Below are 21,147 nucleotides of genomic sequence, written 5' to 3'. Positions count from 1 at the left end.
ACAAAAAGACGAATATAATGGCAATATTGCTGACTTTGCCTTCAATTTTCTCAAAAAGTACACAGTAATATTTTATGTAACTTTACATGTTAATAGAGGAGGCCAACGTGTAATAGGATCAAGTGTCAAAAGAGTGTTACCCAGCTGCTATCTAATTTAAAGACAGTTCAAAAATTAAAAAAAGACGAATATAATGGCAATTTTACTAACTTTACTTTCAAGTATCTCAAAAAGTACACAGTAATACTTTATGTAACTTTACATGTTAATAGAGGAGGCCAACGTGTAATAGGATCAAGTGTCAAAAGAGTGTTACCCAGCTGATATCTAATTTGAAGACAGTTCAAAAATTAAAAAAAGACGAATATAATGGCAATTTTACTAACTTTATCTTCAGGTATCCCAAAAAGTACACAGTAATATTTTATGTAACTTTACACGGTGATAGAGGAGGTCAACATGAACCAGGATCAAGTGTCAGAAGAGTGTTACCCGGCTCCTATCTGATTTAAAAATAATTCAAACATTGACAAAAAGACGAATATAATGGCAATATTGCTGACTTTGCCTTCAATTTTCTCAAAAAGTACACAGTAATATTTTATGTAACTTTACATGTTAATAGAGGAGGCCAACGTGTAATAGGATCAAGTGTCAAAAGAGTGTTACCCGTCTTCTATCTGATTTAAAGATAGTTCAAAGATTGAGAAAAAGACGAATCTAATGGCAAAAGTACTAACTTTACCTTCAGTTATCTCAAAAGTTCCACAGTAATATTTTATGTAAATGTACATGTTAATAGAGGAGGTCAACTTAAAATAGGATCAAGTGTCAAAAGAGTGTTACCCGGCTGCTATCTGATTAAAAGATAGGTCAAAGATTGAGAAAAAGACGAATATAATGGCAATATTACTAACTTTACCTTCAAGTATCTAAAGAATTTCACAGTAATATTTTATGTAACTTTACATATTGATAGAAGAGGTCAACATGAATCAGGACCAATTGTCAGAAGAGTGTTACCCGTCTTCTATCTGATTTAAAGATAATTCAAACATTAACAAAAAGACGAATATAATGGCAATATTGCTGACTTTGCCTTCAATTTTCTCAAAATGTACACAGTAATATTTTATGTAATTTGAGATGGTAATAGAGGAGGTCAACTTAAAATAGGATCAAGTGTCAGAAGAGTGTTACCCGGCTTGTATCTGATTTAAAGACAGTTCAAAGATTGAGAAAAAGACGAATATAATGGCAAAAGTACTAACTTTGCCTTCAGTTATCTCAAAAAGTACACAGTAATATTTCATGTAATTTGAGATGGTAATAGAGGAGGTCAACTTAAAATAGGATCAAGTGTCAGAAGAGTGTTACCCGGCTTGTATCTGATTTAAAGACAGTTCAATGATTGAGAAAAAGACGAATCTAATGGCAATTTTACTAACCTTACCTTCAAGTATCCCAAAAAGTACACAGTAATAATTTATGTAAATGTACATGGTGATAGAGGAGGTCGACATGAAATAGGATCAAGTGTCAGAAGAGTGTTACCCGGCTTTGATCTGATTTAAAGACAGTTCAAAGATTGAGAAAAAGACGAATATAATGGCAAAAGTACTAACTTTACCCTCAAGTATCTCAAAAAGTACACAGTAATATTTCATGTAATTTGAGATGGTAATAGAGGAGGTCAACTTAAAATAGGATCAAGTGTCAAAAGAGTGTTACCCGGCTGCTATCTAATTTAAAGACAGTTCAAAGATTGAGAAAAAGACGAATATAATGGCAAAAGTACTAACTTTGCCTTCAGTTATCTCAAAAAGTACACAGTAATATTTCATGTAATTTGAGATGGTAATAGAGGAGGTCAACTTAAAATAGGATCAAGTGTCAAAAGAGTGTTACCCAGCTGCTATCTAATTTAAAGACAGTTCAAAAATGAAAAAAAGACGAATATAATGGCAATATTACTAACTTTACCTTCAAGTATCTCAAAAAGTACACAGTAATATTTCATGTAAATGTACAAGTTAATAGAGGAGATCAGATTTAAATAGGACCAAGTGTCAAAAGAGTGTTACCCATCTGCTATCTGATTTAAAGAGAGTTCAAATATTGATAAAAGACACTTCAAATGATGATCAGTGCCTTTTTGGCTGTACAGCCCCTTTTACCGTAATACCCAACATAGAGGCGCATTTCCTTTTGAAATGCGGTCCACATGACCGCAGTTTTCACGGACCAGCGGCAGGTGCAGCGCACTCATCTCATGGGTCACCTGACCCGCATGGCCAAACGTCCGCTGAACAGAAATCAGCTCTCACAGCCTCAGTACGACCATTACTGTGTTAGTTAAAATGTAAAACTGGCCCTAAATCAGTTGTTCAGCTGTCATCATTGATTGACAGCATTTCTCTTGTTTCTTGTGTTGACGAACTTGACCAACTACCTATAAGGGGTGGCCACCCCCCAGAATCGCCATTGTAACTATAGGCCTATCTCTAATCTCCCCTTCCTCTCTTAAGATCCTTGAGAAAATAAGTTGCCAATCAGTTGTGTGACTTTCTAAACAATTCGGTCCACAATCCGCCGTGTCTCACGTTCAAAAGTCATCTGCCTCGCTGTGCGCCACACCTGCACTAATTAACCCTGGTATTAAATAGGCTTGTGGCAGAAACAGCGCCATCCCATTTGCAGTATTCAGAATGGCTCCAACAATATATTTTGGCAAATTATGTTATGTGGGATATATCTATGATTTTACTCTGGTGCTCCATTATATGTACCACTTTTTTATTTTAAATGAAAACGAAACAAAAGCTTGATAGTAAAAGAATTGTTTCAAAATTCATTAACAAGACCGGCTGACGTGGTGACGTCATCAAGTTAGCCGCACGTCTCCTAAATCTTCGTTAGGCTGGTGCTTTGTTCTGCAACTGCAGCTGCGTCTTTACGCGCAGTTGTGTCGATGGATTCGTTTAAATTCATGGTTCTAAAAGGTTTACCAGAACAATATGTGGAGTAACGTTTTTTTTTGTCGAAGACGACCTAGAGAATTACGTATTTGTGTGTGGAAGTCGTTGGTTTGTTTATTTATTCATCAAATACTTTTTTGCACCCAGCATAGCCACTGCAGCTTTTCAACGCCTTTTTTTCGCGAACATATTTGTCCCGTATTTTTCTCCACAACTTTGTACACCCCTCGACCGGCAAACCGACATTTGGAAAGATCTCCCTCCATGAATTTGACTCCACGAATGTGTGAGTGGTCATAATTTCGGATTTCTTCCGACATGAGCTCTTCAATCGGATTCATTCTCTCATAAAAAATATTGGTTTACGAAACCGGAAATGCGAGACTCCAGAAAGGATGTAGTTAGCAGACCAATCACAGCCTTGGAGGCTGCGTGAGGCTTGCGTAGCTTTTGACGCTAGTCTAGATACATTGATCGACGCACGCAAGCACGTAAGAAGGGATAAAGCACACAAGGGGCTCTTAAGCATATTTGACATAACAACGGGTCAAAAGTGCCCTTTTAATTTAATTTCACATGTCATAAACGGACTACGAGTTGCTTTGGGCCCTTACAGCTAACAGCTGTGACCACATAAAAGCGAGCTTCTCGATGAAAGGTCGGCAACGACACCGACATTTGTTAGCAGTATAGTAACGTAACGTTAGATAGTACTATCAATTCACTTTAACTCAATGTTGTATACATGTTCCATAGTCGTTTTAGTTGTATGTAACGTTAACTTAATGATAAAGGCGTTGATTGAGTCCAAACTGCCATCTTGTGGAGCTTGTTTTTCAAGTATGATGTAACGTAGCTAGCGTTTAGCGTTAATGTTAGCTGGCTACGTAAGCCAACGGTAGTAAATGGTCTACTTGTTTGCATGCTAACGTTACTGCTCGTGTGTTTGAATAAGAACGCTCAATCGATGAACTTTACAATATAACGTTAGCACAATGCATGTACTACAAGTAGGTGCTAAACCTAACTTCTAACGTTATATTGCTAAGAAATGGCAGTGGAACGTTATATTTATAACATTACTTAGGTTTTATGTATAATGTCACGTTACAGCTAGTGTTAACTAACACATTATAATGTTACTTTAGTATAGTCTGTTTTAAGCATTAACCTTTCCAGTTTAGCTAATGTTTAGTTATTTCTTTATTCTACCTGCTTGAATGGTTCGGCTGTAGAACGTCTCTTGAGTCACTAGCCACAAGTGTTAATGAATCGTGATGGAGTTGTCTCAGAGGGACAGGCTGTCGGAGCTGGTGGAGCAGCTTACCACATCTGGAGAACCACAACTCAACCAGGAGAGCATGAAGGAAATCAAGAATATCTGCAAGTATGTTGCTAACTAAGGTTGCATTGTGTTTCTTGGTAGAAACCCAGAGAGATAATGCAGGTATACGTCATTGTGTACTATATGGTGCGGAGAGTAAGTACGTTTTCACTTACTTTTTCACCTACTAGTTCCTCAGCTCAGTAAAATGCCCAAACAGCTGTTTGTCAGCTTTTTAACACGGAACTCTGTATTGAATTCTGAATTACGGCTGTCGTTACACTTCTCTGCATAGTTTGGTCTAAAATATTTACCATAGTGAAACATTTTACCTTACAGGTACAGCACAGCATGGATTTTTCATAAATCTACACAATATAAGTCTTGAATATTCAATGAAAAAACAAAAGATTCTCTAAGATTAAAGTAACAAAGTTAAGAGGAAAAACGTCAATACCACCTCCAAAAAAGGTGATTGCAGTTGTACCAACAATTTTAGACTACAAGTCGGGTTTCTTTACTTACAATTGCGTAAATCCACCATTGTGTTGATTGTCATGTTAAAGCTAGAATGATTATGCCAGCGGTATGGAACTTCAATCATTAATAACTTTTCTCTTTGTCTCTTGCTCTTCCCAGAGTGTCTAATGACTGCATAGACCATGTGTATCACTCAGTGATCTCCCAGCTTAACCAACAACATGCTGAGGTCCGACTGTCTGCCTTCCAGGTTGCCAGTGAGCTCTTCTCAAGATCGCACCACTTCAGAACACTGCTGGTGGACAACTTCCAGGTACTGCCCATGTAGACTAATAGCTCATCTCAGTTATTGACTTTCACTGGAACACCATTCCCCTCTTTTTTTACTGGTTCATGAATATTTGGTCAGAGAAAGCAAGTGCAACCATCATTTGCCAGGGAGTCCTGTCAGCTGATCATACTTGGCTGTTATTTGGAGCTTTGATTTTTGGTCAACTATTAGAGGTTAACTTTTAAAATTGGTCTTCATGTTTGTAATGTTCCCATCACCTCTTCCTCTCTTCCTTTTGTCTCTCACTCCCCTTTGCAGGAATTCTTGGAGTTGACGTTAGAGACTAACACAGAGCAGTCCCTCCCCCCTCCTAAGGAAGTAGCCAGAAAACTCAGGTCGCTGGCCATTCAGACTGTCCAATCATGGCATGCCTCTTATGGGGCAGCTTATAAAAAGTTAGCACTGGCCTACCACTATCTCAAACAAGTTAAGAAGGTGAGAGTGATACAGATAACATCACAATAATAAAACTTATAAAAACACCACAACAGACATAAAACAAAGAAACCAGAGGCTCAAATGAGCAGCAGCAGCATTATTATGTAAAAACAAATTTATAGCAACAAACAGAAGCTGTAGGTATGCACCATGTATTGTTTATTTGTCAACATCAATCAATAGTTCACACTCCAATTACCTGTTTTCTGTTTGAGTTATTGTTTATGACGCATCAAAATGAATGTTTTGCTGGTCATAGATATATCCGCGGTTGTAAAAAAGAGATCCCCTTAACATTCTATATGACAAAACTTTTTTTATTTGTATTTATTTTGCTTATCGCCTCTTAACAAGGGGACACTTAGATGATTTCGATTTAGATTCAACTTTATTGTCATTACACATGTGAAAGTACAGGGCAACAAAATGCAGTTTGGCTCCAACCAGAAGTGCAACAGAAAGTATCATAATAAATAACAGAAAATACAGATTCAAAATAAATAAAGCGAGGGTGGCTTATGCCCTGACCTGGTACTATTTGGTAATAAATCAGGCAAAACAGACATTAAATAATGCGGAGATATGAACAGAAACTACAATCTAGGGTGGCTAAACTGGTGCAAGTATTCAGTGCATATTGACTTGAGAGTGAAAACAAATGGTATAAAGTGTCTTCAGTGCAGAAGTAGTGGTGGAATGGGGATCAGAGGGGGGTAGAGTTCAAAAGGGTAACAGTTCTTGGGAAAATGCTGTTCCTTAGACGGCTGCTCCTTGACCGTAAGCCTGCCTGAGGGCAGGAAGGAGAACAGTCTGTGAGCAGGGTGAGAAAAGTCCTTCAGGATGCTGCGGGCTCGACTGAGACAGCGTTTCTTTTGTACCTCCTAGATGCTTGGGAGTGGAGTGCCTGTGATGCGTTCAGCGTTTTTTTTCCCCCACTCGTTGCAGTCTCTTGCGCTCCGCGACAGAGCAGCTGCCGTACCAGACTGTGACACAGTTAGTAAGGATGCTCTCAATCACGCAGTTGTAGAAATTCACCAGGATGGCTGAAGACAGGTGATTCTTCAGTGTCCTTTAGAAAGAAGAGGCGCTGGTGAGCTTTCTTGACGAGGCTGGAGGTGTTGGTATTCCAGTCCCGTTGATGTGGATGGGGGGATGCATGCTTCTTTTCATCTTCCTGAAGTACTCCATGAGCTAATGCTGCTAACGGAGCTAATAATAAACTTGCTGACAGAGCTTACGGCTTTTAATCAGAGGTTGGGGCTTCCCTGTCGGTAGGACCACAGTTATCAGCTGAAATTATTGTATGAAATAGTGCGGCGAGGTGATGTTGAGTCAACCAAACTGCCTCAAATCACTGCCACCGTCTGGGAAAGAACTTATTTGGCATGCAGATAACAAGGGACTTCCGTCATTTAAAATAACTCACACATGCCTGCTTAGAATGTGCGATTTGTTAAGTTACTGACTCCTGTACTATAAGATATAAAGCTGCGCCGCTAAGTTTCAGTCCTTTCCTGTGCTACTGTTTTTATCTACCTGAATGGTATATTGATTCACATGTCCAATGTTGTGTGTGATGCATCCATGCTTTCAGGTGGACTTTCAGGGTGCTGAGTCCAGGACAGTGGCAGAGATGAGGAGGGAAGACGAAAGACAGAGGAAAATGGAGAGAATCTACAAGGAGAGAGTGGAGGCAGCCTCCAAAGACATGGAGGGTAAACAAAATTATTGCAAGGGATAATAATAACAATAACTGATCAACGTATTAACTCAACTACCTCAAATGGACAGTCCAGTGTACTCCCTAAAATGCAATATCAAGGATGGATGTTCTTCGGTTTGTTTCCCAAATGAAGAAAATATTTAACATTACATTTATGTTTTGTTCCTTTGTCAGAGTCATACCAGGAAATTCTGGCATCATTGACAGAGATGGAATCCTGCATGGGCCTCCTTCTCCCAGAGTTTGACCTTCTAGACATCCAGAAAACCATAAGCGGCTCTCCCAGCTCCCAACCAGCCAATGAATGTCCATCAGTTGAGGAACAGCCCTGCTGCAGCAAAGACCTGGAGGATTATCGGATAGCAGGAATGATGCAAAAAAATGAGGAAGGCAGAGAAGGAATGAAAGGCAATAGGGAGGGAAAGAGAGAAGAAGAGACAGCAAGAAGTGAAGAAGAGGGGGAGTCTCTTGACAAAGACTTATTTCTTCGGAACTCAGGGCTCATCTCTCACGCTTACAATCTGGACCTGAACTTGAGTCCTGGTAAGTGGAGCTCACATCCACTCACACACTAATGCTACTAATACGTTATAATCTTGCCTTTTGTTACCTTTACAATACAATCAACTTTCGTTGATAGTGTCTTTGAGGGATTTGTTTCTTTGAGGGAGGGGGGTTTTTGACAAAATTATAGACACACGCCAAACATTCCAAATGTCATTGGGCAAAAACAGTATTTAAAGATTTAACTGCAAAGTTGTGGCACCTGTTTGTTGTCATTTAATAACTACGACAAGTCGCTATGCCACGTCCTATGTTACAAAGCACAAAAGATGCTGTCAAAGTTCACCCACACACTTTCTTTTGGCCCGAAAACCATTAACGGTGGCCTAAGGCAAACAACCAAAATATAAGAAAAAAAAAGAGAATAAAATTAAAGCCCCAAAATGCCTGTTGAGATGCACATATTTATTCTCAATGTAAGTTGAAAACATGTCATTTTGTATCCCATTCGTGTTGAAAAAATGTCAGAATTGTCCATCTCTGTATATGCACTTTGTGATGTAGACCTGATTGTCATGGCTTCAGGTCTTCGTGTGAAGGAGACGGAGGATAATGAGGCAGTGGTTTCCACGGTGAAAGACCTCCATAGACTCATAACAAACAAGTATCTACCAGCTGTGCAGGGCTGGATTCAGGTTAGTAAAGACACTCCGGGGGTTGACGTTAGTAAAACAAGATGAGTAGACAACCTGTAGTTTCTAAATCAAATGCAACCATTAATCCACTGCTCGTACAACTTCCAATGGTGCTAGTACTGCTTTCCCCCACTGGAATTGCACTTGTAGAGCCCAGTTATATTGCACAAATAAATGCTCTCACAAACGTCTGCAATGCCCAAACTTCTTTTTTTGTGACTTTTCTTACTGCTTGTGTTGAGAAAAGCCTTGATTCTGTCTTTACTGTCTGTCTGTTGGCCTGTGTGTGTAGGTCTTCACCAAGTCAGGTGCTGAGCAGCAGTTGTTAAGGAGAGCGCTGGATCTGAAACGATCTTTGGAAGCAACCCTGCAGAAACACCAAGAGCTTCACATTGATTATCAGACCACAGTCTGCCAAGGGGTGAGTGACACACATTATTATATTTCAACTGTTGGTTAAGCTGGTTTAAGTACAATACATCTACTTTTAAAACAAGTCAAACAAAGCTCACAGTATTCTTATACTTTCTTCTAGTAGTCACTTGTGTAGGGAAATCCCTCATGTGAATGGTTGAGGAGAGGAAACCGTTGTTTTACTCGTCTACATTTACAAGACAAGCCTGCAGGCCAAAGGTTTGGCTTTATTTATATATATATATATCTATATATGCATAGTTAATTTGTTAGTATTAAGGCTTGCGCATGCTTCTGCGGGGAGCACTTATGTCTGCAGCAGACACTTTACCTCCGACAACTACGTTTTAGGGATCACTGTTGGCCGCTTGAAACCAGAGGCTGTCCCTAGCCCTTTTCCCTGGAACTATTTCTCCCCGAAAGGATAAAGGGAGCCTGTGTTTGAGCGCTGCCACAAACGGCAGCTGTTGACGTCTGCAAACATTATTGTCGCTATACACGAGAAGTTCACTTGGACAACCATACAGAACAAATTGATCCATCATTATGCTTCATTAAAAGCAGACTGTAATGCTTTAGTAAGGTATTCTATATCCTCTATACTCTACATACATTATGTCTAAGTGGACACACTAATGATTTGTTATTCTAACTAACAGTTCAGTACATGCTCTCACTTAAGTTACAGATAGACAAATTCCTCATGAAAAACTTTATTTTGTTCTTTTTTGTGACAGAGTTTTCCTCCACCAGTCTTTCAAATGTAATTGTAGGTACATCTGTGAGCAAAGTTGTGAAGACTCTCTCAGAGTGTCGGATCCATTTTCTCCTGATGTGTTGACGCTTGACGGGAAGTCCACTTCCACATTTATTATACATTTCCGATTATTGTGAAAAAGGTCTATTCATGTTTCTAAGGCTTGCGCGTGTTGCAAAGCAATTCCCGCCTGAACACTAGGTGGAGTAACATTTTTTGTCGAAGACGACCTAGAGAGTAACGTTTTTGTGTGGAAGTTTTTGGTTTGTTGATTTATATATCAGAGAATTTTTTCCCACTGCATCGCCACAGCTGCTTCTCATCCGGACATTTTTGTTCCGTATTTTCCTCCACAACTTTGTACACCCATCGACCGGCAAACCAACGTTTGCAGAGATCTCCCTCCATGAATTGGAGGCCATCAGCGCGTCCTTATAGTCCGCCAATGACCAGTTGTAAAAGTGGTTATATTTACGGATTTCTTCCGACAAAAGCTCTTCAATCTGATCCATTCTCTCGGAAAAAAATTCTTTGTCTTAAAAATGGTGGTATTGTGCTATGAAACCGGAAATGTGAGACTCCGGAAAGGATTTAGTTAGCAGACCAATCACAGCCTTGCAGGCTGTGTGAGGCTGGCGTAGCTTTTGATGCTAGTCTAGAAACATTGGTCGACGCACGCAAGAAGGGATAAAGCATGCAAGGGGTACGCAAGGGGCTCTTGCGTGTGCATGTTCTTGTGTTTCTCTGAAAACGCAGAAGCATAAACTAGGCTTTAAGCTTGACCAGCAGATGGCAGGATCCCACCACAAACCAACATCACACCGTGAACCTCACATGCATTGTACAGCTATTCCATTTCCCGAGGAGTGAGTTAGACTGAGATCCCAGTTGCTCTTTCTAACTATCTGATAACATCAGTCTAGAGAAACACAAAAACCTACATGATTGAATACGACGTCTACATGCCTAAATGCATTGAGTTGCGGCCGTGTGATTGGTTAATTAGCATTTTGTTTTAACGAGTAATTGTGCGTGCGTGTGTACCTGCGTGTACATATGTCTGCATGCGAGAGGTTGAGATTATTATTTCAAGGGTTATTCTGCTGGAAAGTAGGATCTTTAAACTGTGAAAAATTGAAAGAGGACAACACAACTTAAGATGATGTCCACTTAAGAATATTACTGAACTGCCACAAGATATGTTGAAATATAGCCTGTTTCCTATGTTATGGCTTTAAAAAAGGTGTTTTAATCTCTCTCGTCATTATTCTCTATTAATATGTGTGGCTCCCGTTTCCTTGTTAAATAGTACTATTTTCTCCCACATTTCTCCCAGAGAGAAGTATAAGTGAGATGGAGATGCGAGGATGGCAATGCTAATAGTAAAGAAGTTTGGGGGAGGTAAGATAGCAAGGCACAGCCCAAATGCATCAGAGATGGGGAGAAGAAATTGGGGAGCAAGGGGGACGATGTACCCATTCATTCTCTTCACTTTCACTAATGTGCCTCATGGCTTGACAGTTGATATGTCCATCTGGCTGCCTCTATATCTACCTTAACATCATCTATGTGCTGTAGTGTGAGTCGGCCCAAAATGGAGGTGAAAACTAGCCAGACTGGTGTTGTCATGGCCCTTGCAGCATTTCACCTTGGACAGTATTAGGCAATTTGTGCTCTCTCACACAGCGGCCCACTCTGTAATCTGATAATCAGAATGTTTGTTCGTCAATGTTTAAAATCTTGTGGCGCCTAAAATAATTGTCTACATACCAGCGCATGGGATTTGCCCACAGCCCCCCCCCGCCCACCCTACTCGCCAATTGTCCACGTTTATCTTCCAACTATATATTCCAGGGGTTCTTAACCTTTTTGACCTCGTGGCCCAACTTTTTAAGTACAAAGTGGCCCGGGGCCCGTTCAATTATTAAAACGGTCTTGGAATAACTAAATTGATAGCATTCTAGGTTGTATTTGTATTCAATGAATGAATACAATTAGAAAAAAAAAAACACAGTGATCGTCACAGGAAAATGTATTATCTGAATGTAAACCTGCTCTAACAAAAGAGATTCAGTATAATAATAATTTGAAAGGCTTGAGCCAGGCGTAAAACAAAGATAACTTGCTTTTATAGAAATATAATAAATAACTAATATGGAATAATAGAATACATACATTAAAAAAAAAAGTTTCAAATTAACCCTCTATGGTATGATGTTGCCTGTCGGCAATATACCCATTTCTGGCCTTCTACATTCTCACAATACATCCCTAGTTATGATGCAATACTTTAAATAAGAGCCAGGACCATAAGGAACCAATAGCAGTGTTTGAATGTGACACATGACTCTCTGGAGGCCCTTTTGAAAACCTTTTTTGCTCACTGCCCCACAAGGATCGGCTCATTTCTCTCCACAAAAATCAACTAAAAAAGGCTTTTCCTGGCCTTTTTCGGTCTGGAAAAAATTTATTCACATTAATATGGAAGTAAAGCTTCATTTCTAATAGTTGAATGTACCTTTTTTTCTAATTAAGTAATCTAAACTTGTTGAAATGCAAACGTTGCCCTGAGGCAACACCGTATGGATGGCATGCCAGATATTAGGGCAACATCATTTTGCAACTTGAGATTGGTTGTCATTCCAGACAACCAATCATACAAGCTGTTCTTTGATAACTGGTTCACCAGTGGTGATCTCCAGACCGTTCTCCAAAAGTGAAAGATCCACTGTGTTGGAACAATGCAGCAAAATCGACTGACAGGGTGCAGTTTCTGAGGATAAAGCCATGAAGGAGAAGGTCAGGGGAGCCTTTGAAGAGAAAGTCACAAGTCATGATGGATATGGAAGTAAATCTGTGCCATCAGGGGTTGAAATAAAAAGGTGATTGAATTTCTAGCACTGAATATTAATGCATTAAAATTATGTACCTGAATGTTTTTCAACATTAAAACACCGCAAAAAAATTCAACCTAAAAAAAATCACTGTTAAAATATTCAGCCGCAAAAGAAATGGCGGTTACAATATTCAACCCAAATAATTCAGCCGCAAAAACACCAACATTCGGGACAGCAATCGATTCTAGATTCAAGATCAGGAGCGTGCGTCAAGCTAAAGGAGCGAGCACCCAATGCACCTTCGGCTTCGGATTGTAGCCATTTCCAATAATAACGGGGCTTTAACTCTTCTTTATGAAACAGAGCCTGCGCAGAGCCTGAAACAGACCTGAAACAGAGCCTGCACGACGCTCTTTGCAGAGATATTGCGCAATGGCACTGCGTCCGGATACCGGGTTGCGTAATCCATGAGGACTAGCACAAAGCTGTATCCGCGTGAGCTCCGGTGGAATGGCCCGATGAGGTCCATGCTGATGCGTTTGAACGGGACCTCCACCAACGGTAGAGGCCGCAGCGGGGCACGCGGGATGGCTGGTGAATTAACCAATTGACACTCCGGACAGGACGCACACCAGCGGCACGTGTCTCCCCTGATGCCGCAACCGTTATCCTATATTTTTTCCCCTTGAACCTAATTTGAACGGACACTATGGGATACTCGTGAATGTCCCCGTGCACACACCTAATTTTCACCCGCGACGCTTCCACCAATGCCCCAGGCCGAACCAGGCTCTGGTTTATCATGGACTGCGAACAGCCCGACTCCACAATCGCCTGGCGTGTACCCCCCTGGATTCTTACCGGAATGCGGCACGTCGCTCCCGGGCCGGGGGAGGGTGCTGGATCGCCGGCAACCCGGATCACCTGCCCCAACTCCATCAGCGGGCACTCCCTCCGTAGGTGTGCGGGATGCCTGCACCTCCAGCACTCCTGCCCTGGCGCTTGAGAACCTCCCTGTGGATCAGGAAGGGTGCCGGGGCTTGCTGCGGTTGGGGGGTCGCGGTACGGGGCCGTCGGTGTCCGCCGTGGGGCCGGTACGGGTCGTCCTGCAGTCTGCTGCTGGGGTGCCGGTGCTGGTCGGACGGGGTGTTGGCTGCCTCCAGCGTCAGTGAGCGGTGGTACCGGACCCACACCGCCGTCCGGGCGGGGAGCCCTTCCACAAACTGCTCGAGTACCACCTTCTCGAGGACCGCCGCCGGTGATCCTCTGGCAGCAGCCCCAGTCTGTCGACCACTGCCTTGCGCACCGCCGCATAGTCCCGCCGGGCTGCCGAGGGAAGCCCCATGGCTGCTGACTGCGCCTCCCTGGTTAGCAGCGGGAGCAGCCTTACTGACCACTCCCCTGCTGGCCACCCGTACGCCTTCGCCGTTGCCTCGAAGGCTTCCAAGAATGCCTGGGCATCATCCTCCGCCGTGATCCGGTGGAGGGTCAGGCTCGCCATAGCTGTCAGACTCGGTGGTAGTTGCGCGGGTCCCGACCGCGCCACCAATTGCTCCAGGGCCTGGGCCTGCCTCCCTACCTGGGCCTGGAGTGCCCCCAGGAATTGCCGGTTGGCCTCCGCCTAGTCACACTGGATCGCCGCCAGTTCTCCTATCATCTGGCCCAGTGCGAGCGCTGGCTGGGCTGTCATCCCCTGCCGTCGCTCCTCGTCCGCCATTCTCCGCTCTCCGCCGAGTTGGGCGCCACTGTACAGGGTGTGGGTCGTTCGGGCTCCGGACAAAGTAACTCGATGCCAGGGTCGTGTGATACAATGGTTTTTATTTGTTTGATTTCAGGGAAAAACCGTGCCGGCGTCCAGCTCGCTCGTCGTTCCTTCTCTGTCCTCGCTTGCCCCCGCCTTACTGTTTAAGTAGGGGAGAGCACACACAATCACCGCCAGCTGGTTATTATTGCTTCCACCTGGCACTGTTCCCCGAGCCACTCCCCCTCACTCCCCCCTGCGGCCGAGCCGAAACCACGCCCGCCACCACAGAGGGTTAAATAAAATGTATATAACATTTAAATAAAGTGTAAATGATAACGTAGCCATATAATCTTAGAATTAATTTGATTAATGCTTCAACAGTACTTCATATCACATGACAACACATGATCGTCTCATCCACACATCCACAGTGGCAGGCAGAACCAACTCCATTGCTATGGTGAAAGGTTTCTTGCATTGTGCCACACGTCTGGCTACGAGGCAGCTGGCTTTCAAGTCAGATTTAGAGTTGGCAGTTAGAGATGACGGACTTCTTCTGCATCTCTAGCCCATTATTCTTTCTTTAAAAAATCCACCTGCTTTCCCATGAGCGTTGGATCTTTGGTCTCCACATGACTGTTTGATTTGGACGGCATCAATGCTTCGCTGGAGAGCATTATGATACGTTCACACCAAAAGACAAGCAATCTCTCCCCACACTTTACTTGGCCAACCAGTTGTAGTTATTTTGCTTCATTCGCGTCCCGCAAGGGGGCGTGGCTTATCTGTTCTCTCCGTAGAGAGCGTTATAATAATTTCCGCTATCCTCCATGGAAATAAATAACCACTATTTCTGCTCTTTATTTGTTATGTGTTTTTAAGACACACAAGCTACTTTTCAATCGACAAAGTCATGGCGATCAACTCCCTCAGTTGGCCGGTCTCCTCGCCCCACTACTAAATAAATGATAATAACGAGAAGTAGCGGTAACCAGACGGAATAACAACTCTGCATACCGTAAAACGAATAGATATAAAATAAACAAGAAGCCTCTCGTATGTCATAAGTGAGAGGACCGTCACAACGGGGTTGCATTTGAATGAAATTGAATGTGTCGTTGGTAAGCAAGGATTGCACAACCAATTTTCCCGTCAGCTCTTGCGGTTGTCTGCGTAAACATTGTGACCCGGCGGCATTTCTTTTCAATGGCAGGCAAGGTACCAACACTGCCTTGGCAACCGACCTATTGGGCACCCCTGTACTACATACTAATTGTACTCCAAGAGCATTTGAAAAAGAAGAAGCCCATAAGTGGAGGTGTGTGGATCCATGTTGAGCAGAGCAGAGCGTTGGAGTGACAGTGACGGAGCGCCGGGCGCCTCGCTCAGCCTGCTTATCACTGTCAGAGACCAGTCTACTGCACCAGCAGGCTCAGCGCTGCGATAACCACACAACTTACACCCCCTTTATCATAATTAGCTTTTCCTTTTTAGCTTTAAAAGGCCCTTCCACTCAACCACTGACACGCCACCCGATTGGTTTCTCTCTCAAAGTATTTCCTGTAAGAGGGAGCAGGAGAGATGAGTGTTATGGAGGCTTGGTTATTGAATAACAGGGTTGGCGGTATCCCACCACAAACCAGGTCATGACTTCCCACAATCCCTTGCGGTGGTGCCATTCCTTCCACCGAGAAACACTGATCACGTAATTAAATGTTAACATAACTAATTTCCATGGTTAATAAAGTAACACTTTGAAAATGGTTGTTTATGTCATCTGCATGACTCGGCACTATAAAGGCTGGAACATGCTTCTATGTGTGAGTCTGCGTCTTGTGTCGACGGACTCGTTTCAATTCATGGTTCTAAGAGGCTTGCGCGTGTTGCAAAGCATTTCACCGCCAGAACACTAGGAGGAAAAATGATTTACTAGAAAGTGACGTATTTGTGTGTTGAAGTCGTTGGTTTGTTTATTTATCAGAGACTTTTTTGCCCTGTGCATCGCCACTGCTGCTTTTCAATGCATTTCTTTCGCGCACATATTTGTCCCGTATTCATTTCCAACATTTTCCTCCACAACTTTGTACACACCTCGCCCAGCAAACTAACGTTTGCGGAGATGCGCGTCCTTATAGTCCGCGGTGGGTTGTATTGACGGGTCATATTTACGGGTTTTCCTAACTATGCTAGGAAACCGGAAATGTGAGATTCCTGAAAGGATGTAGTTAGCAGACCAATCACAGCCTGGCACACAGGCTGCGTGAATTTCTTTGGACTCTTTCTGAATCAAGGCTATCCTGGGAACGCCTCAGTCAAACCTGGTAGATGTCACCTAAAAAAGGGAAGTTTGGGATCCCCTGCTGGAACTGTTGCCTCTGTAGCCCGGATAAGCGGTTGAAGATGAATAAATAAATGACTTAGTTGATGAATAAAATGTTGTCTTTGTTCAAGGGCTGGGCAGTAAGACAAAAAATCCATATCAGGGTAAAGAAAAAGAGTATGTAGTAGATCTACCCCCTGTTTCTGGAAAGCCATAGAAGAAATTGGTCATGTGACCAAATCATTTTGAAAAGCCATCCATTTTACTCATCCTCCATAGAGAGATACATGGTTTGAGAAGTAAGCACACTTTCGCTTTAGCAGGCTACACAATGAGTCTATAGTAAGCATGATGTTAGCTCTTAACTGCTAAATCATGCTTGTTTTTAAAACTGCGGCAATCTTAATTTTAGACCAACACCCATTATGCCACGCTCTTATAAACGGAAGACAGAAAAAGCTTCAGAGATCTGAGAAAAAAGCAGGATTAAATATGCATTTATTAAGGGAAAGTTATAGGGAACATTCATATTTATTTTCCTAGGACATGCTCATTATCAGTTATCACCATGCACATCCTACAGAGAAGCAAGATTGGGTACTTATTTTGAGCATATAACTACCAAATGTAAACTGAAACAGTTCAATAAGGGATAAATAAAGAGACTTCACAGCCTTTAAATCATGCCACCACCACTTGTCATGCCGCACTCCTGACGCAACCTCTCGTGGAAGTCCTTCCAAGAGAGGGCACGTGAGTTGTGGGTGAGTTCTTTGATAACCTCTCTAAAGTAATGGACAGGTAATCATCAATCATAGAATCACATATTAAGCATATTTTTATTGTTGTTTGTACCAAATGACATGCATCATTCTGAACAATATATCATTGGCACAATTTACCCCAACGTTTTCCCCCAAGGCACAACTTATCCTGCATCAGGGGCAAGTTGTGCTACGAGACCACATTTTTCTCAAAAGCTATATTTCTATAACAATAACAATTTATTTTTTAGATCCAAAGTTATTGTGGGACCCACCACATCCTGAAATATTTGTACATCCTTAAGTTGAAGGCATTACTGTCATTGCCTCACTTTAAAGTCACTGAGTAAAAGCTGGCACAACTAACCCCACTTTCCTATTGCTTTTTCAAGTAAACACATTCATTCATTGAACCTGAAGAAGCGAGTTAGCTTGTTGTGGCTGCTGTAAGACAGATGGCTCCGAACGTTGTATGCTTCGCAATGAGGTGTAGAACTAAATTCTGTCCCCCTGCAGAAGAGCATCATCAGTTGAGTTTGTGTAACACCGGTATGACCGAGACGTGAGAAATTTATACTGTACGGAAATCTTACACTGTTTCAACCGGTTACACCGCCTAGGCTCAAAGTTAGATCGGACTTCAGTTGTTCAAATTTAGTCTCTCTCGATTTGTCTTCAATGCAGCATCCCATGCAAATAATTCCACACGAATTCTGTGAAGACTCGTCCTACTCTCCCCCTGATTGGGTAATGCTCGCTGCCATCGTTGGTTTGATTGCAGTGAACCTGAAATAAAATCAGTCAAAGGAGGGAGAGTCTCTTGGGGGAGTGTCGATTTGAAAGCGAGGACAGTGGAAGGAATCACCGGGGGATCGCAGAGTCACGTCCTTGCCACGCCCCCCCCCCCCCCCCCCCCCTTCCCCCAACCCCGTAGCGTAGCGTTGGTGGCCTGATGGAATAGTGTTGTTAACTGGCTCTTTTAGCTGTAAACTACTACGTATCAGCCAATAAGAGTAGGGTCTTCTTTTTCATAGTGTTTAGTTATGAATTGCATTCACAAACGAACTTTGAAGGTGCCTACCACCACCCACTGTCTCAAAGAGTATCTTAGTCTATTTAATGAAAGTGAGAATAGCTGATGGAAGAAGCGTGAAGCAGACCTAGATTGTCAAACAGTTGTGCATCTTAAAGAGAGGTATTTCTTCTGACAGTATTAGCAGAAACATGCAGCATGAGTGCTTAATCCAGCTCTGATTGAATTAATGTTGTTTTGAGAGAGTTTTCAGTATGAGCCATGAAAAGGAGAATCCCATATGCATTTTTCTGATCACACTAGCCCATGATTTCATTTTGCAGCACTCAAGAAAGAATAAGACATGCATACTTATTTGAACATATCTTTTTTAAGAGTGTATTCAGTCACAAAGGACTCCATTCATACAGATCCAGGCCTTGTTTACTGCTGATAACCCATCTTATCACAGCACAATGGATGTGGCCGCCTGTTTCTCCCTGGAGATAAACAAAGAAAGACCATCCCTCTTTTTCTCTCCTCCAATGCTCCTTCCTTTTCATTTGCACATTCATTATCTGAATGTGTCTCATTCTCTACATTAAAATCAGGTAATATTTTAGGTAACTGTTCTCTTAACTATTTTCTCATCATCATTAAACATTGTGTTCTTAGGGGGTGTTTGATCAGAAAAATTGTTGATCAGATGTTTTTTAAGTCGGCAGTACTTTGTCCAATCCGCTCCAAATGTTACGTCTCATGTGTCATAACATCCTAATCATGAAGACATTAATTATTAAAATATCTAATCACTGTCATACCATCACCTGCTGGTAACAGGTAACTTGGCGTTCGGGTATTTACTTTACTTTGTCTTATTTCTCTTAGTAGTTAAATCAGATCAATATCAAATTACTTCCATACAAATGTAAGAAGGTCATGATGTCAGCCCCCTAAGCTCTTGATGTTTAGTGGATCGGCTTGTGCCGCTCTGGAAAGGATCCTTCCACCGACCACTTGTTGCACTCGGCGCTAACTCAGCGTTATTCCTGCATGTCCTGTCGGGTTAATGCTCCTGCACGCTCCGCTAAAGCCGCTCCCCACCCCCACCTTTGCAGTATTTTAACGGTGAAAAACATTCATAATTAATGAATGCATAAATATTCAGTGCTAGAAATTCAATCACCTTTTTCTTTCAAAACCTGATTACACAGATTTACTTCCATACATTCGGTTTTAAAAATAACACCCTATTCTGCAGTGGTTCTTCTGGCCACACACTGGGTTCTACAATCACAATTGTTTGCAATTGTTTTTTTTATAATTGTATTTAATAGTTTTTGTGTGTGCATGCGCCCGTGTCTGTGAGGAAGTTGCGCCCCCCCCCCCCCCCCCCCCCTGTAGTTCCCCAAGGGGGGAACACCCGGATTTGGGAACCAATACTCTAGTGTCATGTGATTCACATTAGTTGATGGAATGAAGTTTTTCTGCTGTTGGTGTAAACATTAGTCAACTATTGTGGACACAGTCTAGTTTCATTAAGGGCCTCTAAAGTAAAAGGAGACTAAAAAGGAGCTGATGGATCCACTGGGACTCACATGGGTTGATTTCTGGTTATACTTGACATCTCCATATCACTGATCACAAGGTCAACCTGCACTACGGGTCTCCACAACCTCCCAGGGGTATTTCAAGGGCCCCTAAAGCTTCTTAGGACATTCCAGGTTTCCATCCACAGCTTTCAGTGGGCCTCAGGAAAATGTAAATTAGCACAGGGTAATTTGACTTTGGTCGTACTCAAGAATGTATAATAATGACTGCTTGATCAGAAATTGAGACAGGTGGGAGTGGGAACTGAAGTAGATTGCTGAGAATAAGCTCATTGACAGGGTACGCATCGGGGAGCTCTGGACTGGCTAATAGACCTGCCAGCCTAGGTTAGTGAAATAAAGATGTCCCCCTATACATCTTAGAAGTTGACTGCTCCCCTGAGACAAAGGGTGCGTCTCTGTGTCTGGTCGGTGTTGGGGCTTGAGGAGTATAATAGGGTTAAGCAGCAGAGTAGATGCTATGCAGAGGGGAGTGGAAGGCCTATTTCTCAATAGGAAGGGATTCCTTGGGATCCTTTCAAGGTAGCAATGGACAGGAGTGCAAGGTGGTAATAGAGATCAGGAGTGTTGTGGCAAATCAAGCCTTGAATGGGTCAGACTCCACTGCAAGCCTTCGGCCTAATTAGTAGTTTGCAAAAATGTTGAAAGCAATTAGTGGCAGAGACTATTTTTAGCAGAACGTGAGAAAAAAACTGCACAGTTCACAGTTGTGAAGAACAGTTTCTAAAGGCAAGGACGTTTGGTGCTTTTACGATAACAGTTTCAACTATACTGTTCTGAGCTACAACTATGTTGCTGGTCCAAAACCTGGCACGGGAGCTAAATGGATTTGTACAGTGCTCATGCAAAACACTTTTTTTACATGCCTTACTTCAAAATGTTCAAATTCAAGGTAGGGCGGCTGCTAAAAGTGGTTTGCACGTTTGCATCGGAAATTTGAATACATTACAGAAATTGGAAAATGTAGAAAATTTGTCAATTGGCAAGTGTCCTAGTCCTGGGTCTCCCCCAGGGCCTCTTCCCAGCTGGCCGGAATACCTCCCTTCGAAGGCATCCAGGGAGCATCTTTAACAGATTCTCAAACCTTAAATTTTCATTTAGGTCATTGGAAAGTTAGCTGAGGCCAGTGAGGTCTTGACATAGTTGTCTAAAGGGGTAGTGAAAAATTACTTTATTGTTGGACATTGCATTGTTTTTCAAAATCACATCACTTTTT

The 21,147-nt window shown here is 42.3% G+C and overlaps 1 protein-coding gene across 8 annotated transcripts in view; it reads left to right on the top strand.

Moving 5' to 3' along the window:
* Nucleotides 1-2,918: 2,918 nt before the first annotated feature.
* Nucleotides 2,919-21,147, top strand: part of uvssa (UV-stimulated scaffold protein A) — a 54,500-nt gene continuing 36,271 nt past the window's right edge. Inside the window, exons 1-8 of one of the 8 annotated variants that reach the window (XM_037461338.2) lie at nt 2,919-3,469; nt 4,214-4,365; nt 5,033-5,095; nt 5,372-5,548; nt 7,146-7,266; nt 7,449-7,817; nt 8,364-8,473; nt 8,766-8,894. In XM_037461338.2, coding sequence (XP_037317235.2) covers nt 4,246-4,365; nt 5,033-5,095; nt 5,372-5,548; nt 7,146-7,266; nt 7,449-7,817; nt 8,364-8,473; nt 8,766-8,894 — 1,089 coding nt within the window. In that variant the 5' untranslated portion in view covers nt 2,919-3,469; nt 4,214-4,245. Of the gene's footprint in view, nt 3,637-4,213; nt 4,366-4,431; nt 4,459-4,941; nt 5,096-5,371; nt 5,549-7,145; nt 7,267-7,448; nt 7,818-8,363; nt 8,474-8,765; nt 8,895-21,147 lie in introns of those variants that run through there. The other 7 variants (XM_037461337.2, XM_037461336.2, XM_037461335.2 and 4 more) reach the window with 7 other exon arrangements.

This window comes from Pungitius pungitius, chromosome 2 (assembly GCF_949316345.1).
Source record: "Pungitius pungitius chromosome 2, fPunPun2.1, whole genome shotgun sequence".
Lineage (NCBI taxonomy): Eukaryota > Metazoa > Chordata > Actinopteri > Perciformes > Gasterosteidae > Pungitius > Pungitius pungitius.
This window is presented reverse-complemented; position numbering and strand designations above follow the sequence as displayed.